Source organism: Cyprinodon variegatus, unplaced genomic scaffold (genome assembly GCF_000732505.1).
Source record: "Cyprinodon variegatus isolate N-32 unplaced genomic scaffold, C_variegatus-1.0 Scaffold397, whole genome shotgun sequence".
NCBI lineage: Eukaryota > Metazoa > Chordata > Actinopteri > Cyprinodontiformes > Cyprinodontidae > Cyprinodon > Cyprinodon variegatus.
The window spans coordinates 726206-739873 of NW_015150850.1; the positions used below are offsets into that span (position 1 = coordinate 726206).

Below are 13668 nucleotides of genomic sequence, written 5' to 3' on the forward strand. Positions count from 1 at the left end.
TCATTTCCTCCGCCAGAGAGCGCATGCGCGCAGAGGACAGACGCTCTTTCTGTCCTCATGACGCAGACAGCTGAGGAGCTCAGGTAAGTAGGCGAGAGGAGGAGGAGGGGGGGCAACTATTATTACCCTTTAACGTTTAATGACTAAACTGTTTCAATAGCTGTTGTTTGGCTGGGATGTTTTCTGTCTTTATCAGAGATCTAGTGCGCAGCATCACTCAGGCTGCAGGGCATTGTTGTCAGATTAGGATTTTTAAAGCAGCCAACGCCCGCCTGCGCGTCACAGTCTGACCAAGCTGTTAAATGTGTGGTTTTTATAAGCATAAAGTGTGCATGATGAATCAAAACAGCTCTGCTCCCCCTATAGAGGGGCTTGCATCACAGCATCACTACATGTAGCTTACGTGTGTCAACACACAGTGAAGGAGGAGTGGCTGTGGCAGCCAGAGCAGAATGAACAGATCAGCGCCTGGCATCAGCACGTGATGGAGAAATGAAGCTATTATTTTTTTCTATGTCCACTGCTTGCAGCCTGCAGCCCAACACTGACCAGTCCTGGGTCTCTGTGATGCAGCTTCAGCACCAATGATCAGTTCAGACATCTGCAGCCAACATCCAAGAATAAATATCTCTGAATTATGCAATAAGCTGTCTTGGACAAAGGATCTGATATCTTTGCTTATTAGATTGCTAATGATGAACAATAGTAGGGAGTCAGCAGCCCTCTGTATGTTGGTGCCTCCTCATCATAGGATGGAACACATACGTGTTTTTTGTGTGTGTTTCTGATTTCAGTAGCTTGAAACACCATTTGTTAAAGATAGGCTCTGTGTATGCACCTTGAAGCTGTATTTCTCCGGTTATTTTCCCTGAAAAGAGATCACTCAGGACAAACTCTTTAAATAACACTTTTTAACTTATATGTGTTAAATAACCAGGAGACATGACAACAGATTCTGATAGATCAGAGAAATTGCTTAGGATGTGCAGAAGCCAGCTGCTCACCTCCAGGTTCACCTCTCAGATTAACAGTTAAAGAGGCATTTTATACATCTCCAGTCTGCCACATCATCATATTTTACATTTTACACGTTAGCAGATGAGTAGACATCCATGGCTCCAGCCTTATCAAAATATTATACTTCATTTTCTGTCTTATAGATTATAACTGTATATCCAGACAGAGGAAGTGTCCTAATTAGATTAAAACATCAGTTCTTACTCGCAACTGGCAGCCAATACCAAGGTGTATTAAATTCACACATCTTCAATGATAATTATCCTAACATGCTCTAGTAAATGGGAATATTGTGGAATAAGTTCTATATTTTGTCGTTCCCACATTTCTGAAACTCAGGCCAACTTGTTTCACATGGAGTTTCCATGTGAAAACAACTTTTATTTCATTTCGAGTCTTAATTCTAGTAATATTAATGATTATGGTGGACAGCTGGAGTGTTTACATTCAATACATATGTTCCAGTTCTGTTTCTATGAGTGTTTCTTTTCCCTCAGTGAATAAAAATGTCAGTATAGCCCATCAACTGTCCACATTACATGTTTGTAAGTAATTTGGAATAATGAGGAGCCTTTTTTAATGTAGTTTGATCACAAATATCTCCATCGGCACAAGAATATATTTACATGACCTCATCATGTTTGAAAACTGATCTTAAGCGTATGTATTTCCCATTTTTTGATGGTATTCTAATGCCCTCATTTTTAATCCCACATCTCTTGCTCAAGTTTCTAGATCAAAATGGCAGTGGAGAAGCGTCTTGCGTTCGCTATTGTGCAGTTTTTACGAGATCAAACTCACGTCAGTGCTTTGAATTCAGACGAGCAGGAGAGCCTTGAGGGTAAGTCGCTTCACCGAATCTGTTCGGTTCATCTTAGACTATAGTCTGTTGTTTTGTTACATTAAAACCATCAACTTCAAGGGATTACTATTAGTGAAAATCATACATATAAAGTGGCCTTTTGTAGCTTTTTCTTCTGAATATCTTGAATAGTTCAGTACCACATTTGCCTGCATTTACAGGAGCAAGTGTTTTGGGAAAAACTTAAAAAAAAAAAACCAACAAAACAAGAAAAGAAAACATTTTCCTAGATGCTTTGTATTAACTTAAGAGTCTCTGTAGTTTTTTTTTTTTTTTTTTTTACCAGATTCTTGATTGATTTAACCAAAAAGTCTACATTTCACCCATCACCAGCTTCATACTCAGCTGCAAAAAAAAAAATCAGCAGGCTTGATTCTGCCACTACCGTGTTTGCTTGTGAGAATGATGCCGTGTTTTTTTTTTGCATTTTCAGGCAATTGGTTGCAGTTGCACAGGGTTTTATATTAGGGGACCAAATAAATTTTTTTTTAGAACAATGCATTTATATTAAAACAATGTTCCATCATCATGTCACTGTCCTGTGAAAAAGCAACAACAAAGAAAACAGAAAAGAATTCTGGATGTGATGGGAAAAATTAGAAAATATTCTAGGAATATTACTTTTTGTTGGGCAAAGACACAAAAATTAAACTTGGTATGCAAAGGTGATGGGTGCTTTGTTCATTCTAGGGAATAATTCCTTCAGATTTCCCTTCCCTGACTGTCGTTAAGCCTAATTTGAATAGTTACCCCTCTCAAGTTGTGACCTTTAATTGTATTCTGTGCCATATACTTCAGTTGCAATCCAGTGCTTGGAGACCACCTTCAAGATCAGCTCCAGCGACTGCCACCTTGCTGTGTCCCAGCCGCTCAGAGAGATATTCCTCAACGCCCTCCTCAAGGTGGGTAGTAGGGAAAAAATAACTTGCGGCCCAGGAGCAAAGTAAAATGACTTTTTGCCTCAACAAAAGCAAAACAGAACCAAAACAACAACTAAAAGTTCAATGTGTTCATTTAGATTTCATCATCTTTTCTGTTTCACGCAGAACGACAACCTCACAGTACCAGAGAGCTCCCCGTCTCCTGAAGACATTGAACGGGCAGAGCAACTTAAAAATGAAGGTAATACCAGCAGATGAATAGACTTTGGTAGAATTTACTGAAAGGAAACCACGAATCTCGACGTGTTTTTTTGAGGATTAATGAAATGGACACATTTAGCAAAGTAGATCCAAATATCCAAAGTAGATCCAAAAATACATCATATTAAGGCGCAAATCCTTTATGGGATATGTCTTTATCAGCTTTTCATTTAGAGACTTTTTGTTTTTGTTTTTCTCTGTATAATAAAGAAAGGCCAGTTAGACTACCGTAGATGGAGAGCTCTGAATATTTTCAAGATCTTTCAGCTGAGAAGTCTTGGCTTTGACTAGGCCTTTATAACAGGCCTTATTGTTTCAGTCTTTAACAGATTTTCTTCCAGTATTTTCCTACATTTAGCTCCTTCTATCTTCCCATAAAGATTGAGGATTTGGAATAAAAATAATGGTGAAACAATATGCGAGAGCTTTTAGGTGACAGTGCAGCTTGAAAGCAATGGTTTAATTAAAGGACGAGAGAAGACAATTAGTAAGATAAAATAAGATAAGATAATTGATCTCACACTGGAAAAATTCACTTGTCGCATTGGCTCAATAGTAAAAATAAGGTGCCAAGGTGTATGTAGATATATATATATATATATTATTTAATGGGATTATTGCACAGGGTTGTTACACAAGGTATTAAATGGGTATTTATATATATAGTTATTGCACAGGTTATTAAATAGTAATTGCACATTATACATTGCACAACTTATTGCAGGTGAAGTGCTGCATTGTAAAGTCTGATGGCAGCAGGGATGAATGAACTGCCGTAGCGCTCCTTTTTACAGACAGGTTGTCTTTCACTAAAGGAGCTGCTCAGCTCCTCTACAGTCTGGTGCAGAGGGTTAGAGGTGTTGTCATTGATGGATGTAATCCAGATTGCAGCCCAGGACAGAAGTGGCCTTTCTCAGTTTGTTCAGTCTCTTTATGTCCCACCCTGCACTGCCAAGCGCCCCTAGTAAAGAGGTCTGGTGGTTCTGACCCGATTAGAGTGAAATTTCAACGGCATAGATTTGGTCCACTGTTTCTTTTAGCAGAGAATATTTATTGAAAATTAGTACAAAGTTGCTTTGAGGGATTTCCTCTCTGAGAGTAAGACTCCTAAGATCATTCTAAGATAATGAAAGATCATGCAGGGAGATAAATGTTTGGTGTTTATGAACATGTCAGGGCTTTAAAACATACATTTCTACACAATCAGGTCAAAAACATGAAACTGTTTGGAGATGTTGGACATTTTTATCATTGTATAATCGTTGAATACGGCTATGTTTGAAACGTTCAAAAGAATTAATTTGAATAAAGGCTGTGAACGATCAATAAAGGTGAACAAAGGGACCTCTAAACCAGAGGTTCTCCTGAATGTCAGCCTGTGACCTCAAAAACAAACAACACAACAGACTGTATAGATAACTGTATAGATATATATAGAAAAAGTACATGCTTTATTATTTACACATATAATGTGAAGTTATATTCATTTCTAAATAATTTTTCATTAAATTATTTTTCTATACATTTTTTTATTGAAAATGAATTCTTTAAATATGCATTTTACAATTTATTACAATGTTATATATGATATTTGAATCCTATATTGGGTAAATAAAAGAATATTATATGGTACATTTATTTATTCCATGGTGCACATTCATATTTATGTCATTTATTTCGTTATATGCTTTTGGCTCTCCAGCACACTTTTCAGATTTTTATCTATCATTTTCAAAATGAGACTCACTTCAAAACCAGGCTTCTTTTGGTCACTAACATAAAAAAAAAAAAAAAAAAAAGGTTGCAGAGGTTGAAATCCTGTTTTTTTTTATTATTCATTTAGGGAACAATCACATGAAGGAGGAGAACTACAGATGTGCCGTTGAATGCTACACAAAGGCCATAGATCTGGACCTGAGAAATGCTGTATACTATTGCAACAGGTATAAAACAAAAAAAGGCATGTTAGTATGCTAGCATCATAGGTTGTCCTTCCTGCTTTTTTTCTATAAACATCTGCAAGCTTTAACAGTTATAATCATTATAACCATTGTTTTTTGGTTTGCAGAGCCGCGGCTCATAGCAAACTGGGCAATTACACTGAAGCTACTGGTGACTGTGAGAGAGCGATTGGGATTGATCCTACCTACAGCAAAGCTTATGGGAGGATGGGGTGAGTTGATTCCTTATGCCAACCTGTGCAGGTAGGCATCCCTGGTAAAGATTTGTAAAAAAGATTATTAAAATAGTTATTCTGGAGACTTGGTGACCTTAATATCCTGTAGTTCCCTCAGCAGTGTTCTTTTTTCTATGCTCTCTTAGATGTGGTGGGAAATATAGAGCTCAGGTCCTTCTCCAAGTTTGTTGGTCACAGTTCCACTTGTTTCAAAAATGTTTTTTCTTTATGTTGAGATACAAAACTTTAGACCATTTTTTTTTTATGACCAGTTTCTTATTTGTGCAAATCAGCGCATCTTTTTCTTATTCGAGTTAATGTTTTTTTTGTCCCCCTTTCAAAGATGGCTTAGTGTTGCTTCCTATTTTCTGTTCAAAACGTCAGAGACATCATGAGCATTTTGAAAATATAAAGTAGAACATAAAAGCATTAGATAGTTATTTTTTTTAAATGGATACCACAACTTATATATTTAACATATTCTATTAAAATCAGTCATGTAGCTCTTGTCTATTATGTCTAGGATCCTAGAGCCTTCTATACGGGAACTTATGTAGACCTGTTATTATTTTCCCAAAACCTTAGTGGAGGGATTACTGGTACGTTCTTTAAACCTTCTAGATGGTTGGAGAACATGAACTCTGCACACAGTGAAAAGAAGAGATTAGTGAAACACATTAAGCCATTTTATGAGCCCCTTTACAGCCTGGAACTGTGCGCCAGCATTTATTCCTCTCTGCCCACAGCTCTCCAAAGGCTGGGTCAGGAAGGACATTTGTATGAACAGCCGTGGTGACGCTGAAGTTACAGACATCATCTTTAAAGAAATAGAACCCAATAATTCTCAGGAAAGTATTCAATGACTTCCAGTTCCAGTAATGTACCTGGTGACTTCTGGAAAGTCTTACATTTTGGGACGGTATCTTTAAAGTTCTGGACAAATTCCCTGGAGATTGCAACTTTTTGCACAGTCCACTAACATTCCCGCCCTTTTAGGGCCTTTTACACATCTAAAGCAGAGATTTTATTTATTTTCAAGGTCCTCGCATTTTGAACAAATCTCTAATTTGTTTACATTGGTTTTTCTGGCTGCAGTTTGGCTTTAACCTCTATGAACAAGTATCCAGAGGCGATTTCATACTTCAAAAAAGCCCTGGTTCTGGATCCGGACAACGACACTTACAAATCCAACCTGAAGATTGCAGAGCAGAAGCATAAAGAAGCCTCCAGCCCAGTGAGTTAAAATGAAGATCTTTTATTTGAGTTTCTGACTGCTAATTTGTTTGCTGTTAATTGAAAGATCTCTTTGTTTATCACCTGTTCTCTGGAACAGATTGCTGCTGGATTGGGGTTTGACATGGCTAGTTTAATCAACAATCCTGCCTTCATCAGCATGGTGAGACTCCTAATAACTGTATTGTGTGTATTGTCCAACTCCGGTTATTGTCTTGTTAAAACACCCTAAGATATAAAACTATGAGAAATGGATGTGTCAACCAGGCCAAGAACGCTTCTGCAAACCTGCCAGAATTTTACTGCAGTTATGACAAGACCCATCTGAGTCCAATAGCATAGCTGCACCCAGCCCCCTCCTCAGCAAGGAATTATGGGCCATGTTTTGTCATAAAACCGCCAGTGCGATCAGCAGTAAATTGTTTTTTTTTTTACAGCGTGTGTGAGACACGATTGATTTCAGCTTGATATCTGTTTACAGGCTGCCAGTGTGATGCAGAACCAACAAGTCCAACAGCTGTGAGTGCAGCCCGGATTGAATAATGTTTGGAATCAGCTCTAAGCAAGTTTCAGTACACACCAACTCACTGTCTCTGTGTGCTCAGCATGTCAGGGATGATGTCGAATGCAGTGAGAGGTCCTGCAGCAGGGGTGGGAGGACTGTCAGACATTTCCAGCTTGATTGAGGCGTAAGTAGAAGAATGCAAGACAGATGATTTGTAAATGTTGTGTTTTTTTTTAGACATCTGTGTTTCATCACTTTATGAGGCTTTAGGAGCAGAATTAAATCCAGCTGCTGCTGTTGGTATTCATTTCCTGGCAGGAAAACAACTGAGAAATAAGAAATTGGCTGTGATACATAATGCAAAGCTCTCTTTTATGTATTTAATACCACAAGTATTAGGTGACAGCAGTCATGGGGGTTTGCTTTTGAAGGCATCATCAGGCAAATGCTCTTTTAGCTACAGATAAATGCTTCATATTATCACATTTTCAAAATAGCAGTTAAAGATAAGAATAAATATAGATTGCGATCTTCTAATATCAATTATTCAGACTTAGACTTAGACAGAACTTTATTGATCCCTTGGGAAGACTCCCTCCGGAAATTAAGGTTACCAGCAACTTACAGGGCAAAAAAGTTTTAAGTTACATATTTACCATTACAGTTAAAAAAGATAGCAATCCAAATCCTGACCCTATGGTAAAATATAATACCGGTAGCTCCCTTTTGTTAAATCCTAATTAAATTATCCTTAACTTTGTCGTTTGGTTATGCTTCATTAATTTCGTTCATTACAACCATTGCTAGCTGGACTGTTGAATCAAGAAATTACTTAAATAGAACCTGTCTGACAACATGCTGCAAGCTAATAGATCCAGAAAAGCTGAAGAAATTTAAAGAAGCTCGAGATCAGATGAAAAAAAAAGCAAAGTTACTTCAAAAAGTATATTAAATTCACTTAAAAATGTAGGCTACATGGTTTGTAGACTAAATTGGAACATTGTGGCTTTAATTAGGCAGTTATTAAAACAAAAGTTTTCACACAGACAGTAAGTCTGGTGGTAGTTTGTTTTTGTACAGCAGCTGCAGGTTCGCTATAATTAGAGCCATTAATTCTGCACTCTGCCAGAAAACCTGCAGCACACTCACCTGAAACAGCAGGATGCGTTAAAGCAGGCATCCCCAACTTCGGTCTTCGAGGGCCGCTTTCCTGCAGGTTTTAGAGGTTTCCTTGCTCCAGCACAGCTGATTTTAATTGAAAGCTGATTAACAGGCTTTTGTTCTACTGCAATCATTATAACCAGCTGTGCTAAAGCAGGGAAACCTCTAAAACCTGCAGGACAGCGGGCCTGCAGGACCAAGGTTGGGGATGCCTGTGTTAAAGCACCCCAGCATCTCCCAGTGGCTTAAAAGAAACAAAAAATGAAGGCGTTGGATTGGTCTAGTTAAAGTCTGGATGCATTGTACAGCCTTTCTCATGTTGTTAATGATTAGAAACCAGTGGCGTGCACAGATAGACACTAGGTGGTGCTGAAGCACCTGCCCTTTTCTCCTCTGGACAGAAAAAGTGCCCTTCTGACACAATATTTTTTAGTATTTTACCTAAAATAACACATATGACTTTAAAAGCCTTTCAAACCCAGAGTCCTGATTTTTGTAATTTGGCTCGACCAGGCATGTAGCACCACCTTAATAGAGCCTTATTCTGGTGATGGGTAACTAAACAAGCATATTTACCTCCTTCACCAACCAGTTAGTTCATAGTATAATGTCTTTAAAGGCCTCTACCAGGCGCCAAGGAAAGGTTTCAAATGAAACAATTTGATAAATTAGAAAAAATATATATATTTAAATCTTCTCATAGATGTCATTTTTGATTTGCTGTAAAGGTTCCTGTCAGGGACTTGCTGATGACATCTATTTGATTCACATCTTTTTTTTTTTTATAGCAACTGCAGCACTCAAGTTACCTTTTGTCTGTTAAACATTTCATTTAAAAGCAAACCAGGCAAAAGGATGACAATTCGTAAAAATAGCTTCTATTCAATTGACGTGGGGTGTGTAGATTAATTTGCATTTTCAATTTATGTGTTTATTGACAGACATCTGGGACTGCAAAAATTGACCTAAAAATATATACAATATTCTAAAAAAATAATTATTTGTCCCCAATCTGAACAGGAATATAAGATGATCTCTCAGTGGAACAAGTTTTTAATCTTAAAATAAGATTATTATATGTTATGCAGTTGAAATAAGACAATAGAGTTGGTTTTTTTTCTTATTTTAAATGTAAATCTCAGTTCATCTGCAAATCATCATATATACCCACTCAAATCAAGACACCAATGTGACATGGCTACCTATGGACTGTTAAACCTCAGCATCAGGCGGTATAAGGTGCCATTTTTCCGTCCTGAGCACCTGTCCCCAAAAATGTCTGTGAACGCCAGTGTTAGAAACCCTCATATTTGGCTAAAATAAAAAATAAAAAAGAACTGGATCAAATTCTTCCACAATGAAAAACCCATCTGCTGGTAGTGCAGAGATTGTAGTTATTACTTTTAGGGTTAAGCAGTTTTTATTAAATTTCTTATTCTGTACCCACCCATTGCTCTAATAAGAGGTGTTACACTTTCAGTAGAAGGATGAACATGTCCTTCTATTTTCCTTTTCAAACTATGTTGTGGCCTGAACTTAAAATTTTTAATCTTTAGACATTTATTTTAACCAAATAGAGCTTCTAATTAATTTTTACATTTTAAACTCACAAAGTTTTTTGGAGGTTAAAGAGCAGGAGACACTGACTTCCTTTCTCTTTGCTTCTCATCAGAGGCCAACAGTTTGCCCAACAAATTCAGCAGCAGAACCCGGAGCTCATCGAGCAGCTAAGGAACCACATCAGGAGCCGTTCCTTCAGCGGCAGCGCCGAGGAGCACTCATGATTTATTCTGGTATTCTTTTATTTCAAGCTCTAGCAGCAGACCTCACTCTAATCCAGGAAGCAATTATATAACAACTGAATAATTTCATTGCAGACACACTCCGTTTGCTTCTGAGGAAGAGCAAGCATATGGCGCGAAAACAATCTCTACACCCATTTCTTTGAGTCAAAATCCCCGGCATAGGTGGAAAAAAAGAGACGAGGATGGGGTGGAAGGCACTTTACTGAGACTTTAAAGAGAGGAGAAGCTGGAGACTAAACTATTAAACAAAAATATCCCACATAAGAATGACAATACTGTAGATCCTTGGTGATACACAGGAGCATAGATGTCCATCAGTCCACCAACAGAATATTAAGTGAATATTTTCTCCAAAGCTTGTAACATTTGGTGGAGATCATGTGTTGGATGTGCTGAAGTTCCTGCCTTCTTCATGTTCTGCGCTGAGAATCCATCTCTCTATTCATGACACAGAAAGAGTGAAGGAAGAATGTACTTTAACAGCATAGAAGGTAACATTGCAGCTCCTTTTCATACAGATACAGCAGCTTTAGTTTGTTAATAATCTTTAATATTATTTTTGTAATCAGGATAAACTTTTAACACCATATTAGCTTTATTTAAGTAAAAAAAAAAAAAACATCCAGCCCTTGAATATATAGGAGTCATCACAGCTGTTTTCTTCTAACAATCTTATCATTGTATTAGCAGTGTTTGCAGCCTGTTCAGTTGGTGACCAACAACATATTCCTACTGTTCGTTTCTGCATGCTCTTAAATCTGGTGTTTCAAATCAGATGCTTTATGGAAACTAATATAAATGCTAAGGCAGCACTTTTGTTTTGTCTTGGTGAATAAATAATAAATGTCTTAAAACTGAATGCATTTTGTTTCTTATTTCTTTTTTTTTTTGTAATAGAAAAATGACAAATCTTAAAACAGTTGGAATCTTTTTTTGAAGCTTGTGCATGAAATGTGTCGCAAAAACAAAAAGGTAATCATATATTTTGTTTATAACCTGATATTGAAATTAATCCACATACACATTTTAAAATAAAATAAGTGTGATTAACAGAAGAAAAAAAAACATTTACTCATTTCAGCACTGACTCTATTTTAAATAGTTAAGTTTCACAGTTTTATTTTTTAGTCTTTTAACTTTATTTAATTCACTACAAAAACATAAATACAAGTGTTACTTGCATAATAATACAGGATAAATAAAAACAAAAGGAAATGACAGCAAAATTTTTTATTTTTTCTGCCTCAAGAAGCTACGGTGGCCGATAGGCACAAACGAGGATGTTCGCTGAAAACGGCGAAACACCCTTAAAGACAAAACTAAAATAAAGAAAAATAGTATACAATCATAAAAAAAAAAAACAGAATGGCCGAAAATACAAAAACAATAACAGCAATAAAAATATTAACAATAATACAAAAAGCTTCTACCTTAAGTGGTTAAGTGCATTAGACCACCAGGGGGAGACAATCAGCAAGTCAGATGAGACTAGAGCGTAATGTACCTACTTAGCTGCTGTTCTTTAATATTTATATATTTCTACACGCTTAACAGTTACACGAAGAATAATGTAGCTTTTATTTCCTCCCTCCAGCTCTCATCTGCCCACCATAGTGATGAGATTACTGAAGGTCTGGTCCGACATTACTGTGTGTTTGGCTCCCCCTAGTGGTGTGGAACAGTAGGGGTTTTTATACAATGAATTTGCAGTATTTATCCCTGCCTTTTTCCTTCTGCTTCAGTCTATTTTTTCTCTTTATTAAAGTTTTTATTTTGGAATATTTTTCTGCTTCATAGCAGGCTGGTTTGCTGCTGCTTTGCATCGTTTAGCCACCACACTAAGCTGAACACTGATGACTCTATGCACAGAAATAAGGAAGAGTTTAAAGCTAAAGTCTGATAGATTTTTCAAAACTAATTTGCATCATGACTCACATCAAATAAATAAAGCAAGGAAATTTCTGCAGAAAAGGCCAAAATAGATGATTTCTCGATAAAACATTTAAGTGGAAGATGGATACAGTAGCATTGCTCCTGTTTTTACCAAGCTCAGAAACATATATTTGTTACTGCTGTCTGTAAGGAAATAGCTCCATTCATTACAGGATGCATTTTTTTTTTCTTATTTTTTTTTATCAAAGTGGATGTTGTTTAGCTCTGGTACAGTTGCATTTTATTCACAATAAACCCAACTCTGGATAATCCTTAAACATCCAACAGTTCCTTTCTCAGATTGTCCACATATATTTTCTTCAGTCATTTTTGTGAACATTTAAGATGTATCTCAGGTTATATTGCTGATGTGAGTCTATATATAAAGCAGAGTGTGTTGGTAAAGACTTTAATATTTATTTCAGTGAATAATAATGTATTTTTAGACTTTATTATTCACTCTGAAGACTTTTACCCTTAACAGGAATGACCATGTGAAGAGAAACCAAGCTGATGTTTCTGTGCAGGGGAATTTAAATGTCTGACCTGGTGCTCACAATCATGTAAAAAAACCCACAAGAACAACTAGATTTGATCCTTTCCTACTAATCTTTGCATGTAAACTGTCTTCAAGTAGGTTAAAACTGTTACTAAATTAAGTTATTTTACCAACACTGTAGATGTAAAACAAAAAAAAACAAAAAATTTGCCTGAAAATTGTACAAAAAGAGACATCGCCTCAAACCTAGTTTAGATCCTTATTTCAGAGTTTGCCCTAGATAACTGTTGAAATCCTTACATTATATAATTCATTTGATATAAAGCCATGATTATAACACTTAACTAATCTCTATGACCTTGAAGACTCTTCTCTGTCTTTGAACAGGTTAATTCTCTAGTACATTTAGTAGATTTATATTTATTTTAAGATATATAAGTTAAACATAGTTTGTCCTTTAGAAATAAAGTATGATTACACCAACATAAACTCATCAAAAAGCTTTTTTTAAATGCCATTATAATAACTTCCATTGTTCTGTAAAAAAATAAAATGAAAAATTGTTTTAACAATCGATTGTATGACTACCTTTCTGCAGAGGGAAGCCAGTTTCTAGGCTTTAACATTTCATAGTTAAAGACTAGATATCTGATCGTTCTCTGCTCCTGTGTTCGGCTTTTCTTTGGTCATAGAAGTTTTAGTTTTTATCTGTGGAAGCATTTCTTTGTCGTTTGGATCACTGCCCTGCTAGAGGCAATCAAGTTGCATCTAAATAAAAGTCCATGATGTCATAGCCTCACTTTGCAAGAGAACCAAGCCGACAGCATCACAGATCCTCCATCATAGTTTCCCACTCAATTGTCTGTTCTTTCTGACTAACATGAAGTGTTTTTGTAATAAAAAAGAAAAAAAGATCCTATTCTAATCATGGTTGTATTTAAAGTCCAGGAAGTGTTTGGTGAGGAATCATTAAAAGAGCCTTTCTATTTGGCATGTAGTGAGCAGTCGTTATGAAGCTGTAGATATGTGCTGCTTTGAGTCAGTAAACAGCTTACTGTACTTTAGCTCTATGCTCTAATTTGTTTTCCCTATTTTTAAGAACAGCCAAAATAAATTTGACTTTAATGGAGGCCATATTTAAACCTCAGAGAAACAGGAAATCATGGATTTACAAATTTAAAGATTCCAGGCAGCCTGATCAACTGCTTTAACAATAAAGACTTGGGTGCACCTTTTGTAAAATGTTTTGTGGTGACTATAAATGTGCAAAGCTTGTTTTATGTCATGAATCAAAGCTAAGGTTCTGTGTTCTTATTTTGCTTAAAAGGAAACATTA

At 36.4% G+C, this 13668-nt stretch overlaps 1 protein-coding gene across 1 annotated transcript; it reads left to right on the forward strand.

The window, feature by feature from the left end:
- Window positions 1–25: 25 nt before the first annotated feature.
- sgtb (small glutamine-rich tetratricopeptide repeat (TPR)-containing, beta) lies at window positions 26–10015 on the forward strand. The gene is made up of 12 exons (XM_015387526.1): window positions 26–83; window positions 1746–1858; window positions 2678–2781; window positions 2926–3001; window positions 4865–4964; window positions 5090–5194; window positions 6293–6431; window positions 6531–6593; window positions 6912–6949; window positions 7036–7119; window positions 9769–9889; window positions 9974–10015. Exons 2-11 carry the CDS (start codon window positions 1759–1761, stop codon window positions 9878–9880), a joined length of 921 nt encoding a protein of 306 aa, XP_015243012.1. The 5' UTR covers window positions 26–83; window positions 1746–1758; the 3' UTR covers window positions 9881–9889; window positions 9974–10015.
- Window positions 10016–13668: the final 3653 nt, after the last annotated feature.

Excerpts from the sequence above, each read along its gene's own strand:
- sgtb (XM_015387526.1), top strand. The coding sequence starts at position 1,759 with ATGGCAGTGGAGAAGCGTCTTGCGTTCGCTATTGTGCAGTTTTTACGA. Across the intron at positions 1,859-2,677 it reads CGAGCAGGAGAGCCTTGAGG|TTGCAATCCAGTGCTTGGAG; the intron begins GTAAGTCGCTTC and ends CATATACTTCAG. Across the intron at positions 6,594-6,911 it reads ATCCTGCCTTCATCAGCATG|GCTGCCAGTGTGATGCAGAA; the intron begins GTGAGACTCCTA and ends ATCTGTTTACAG.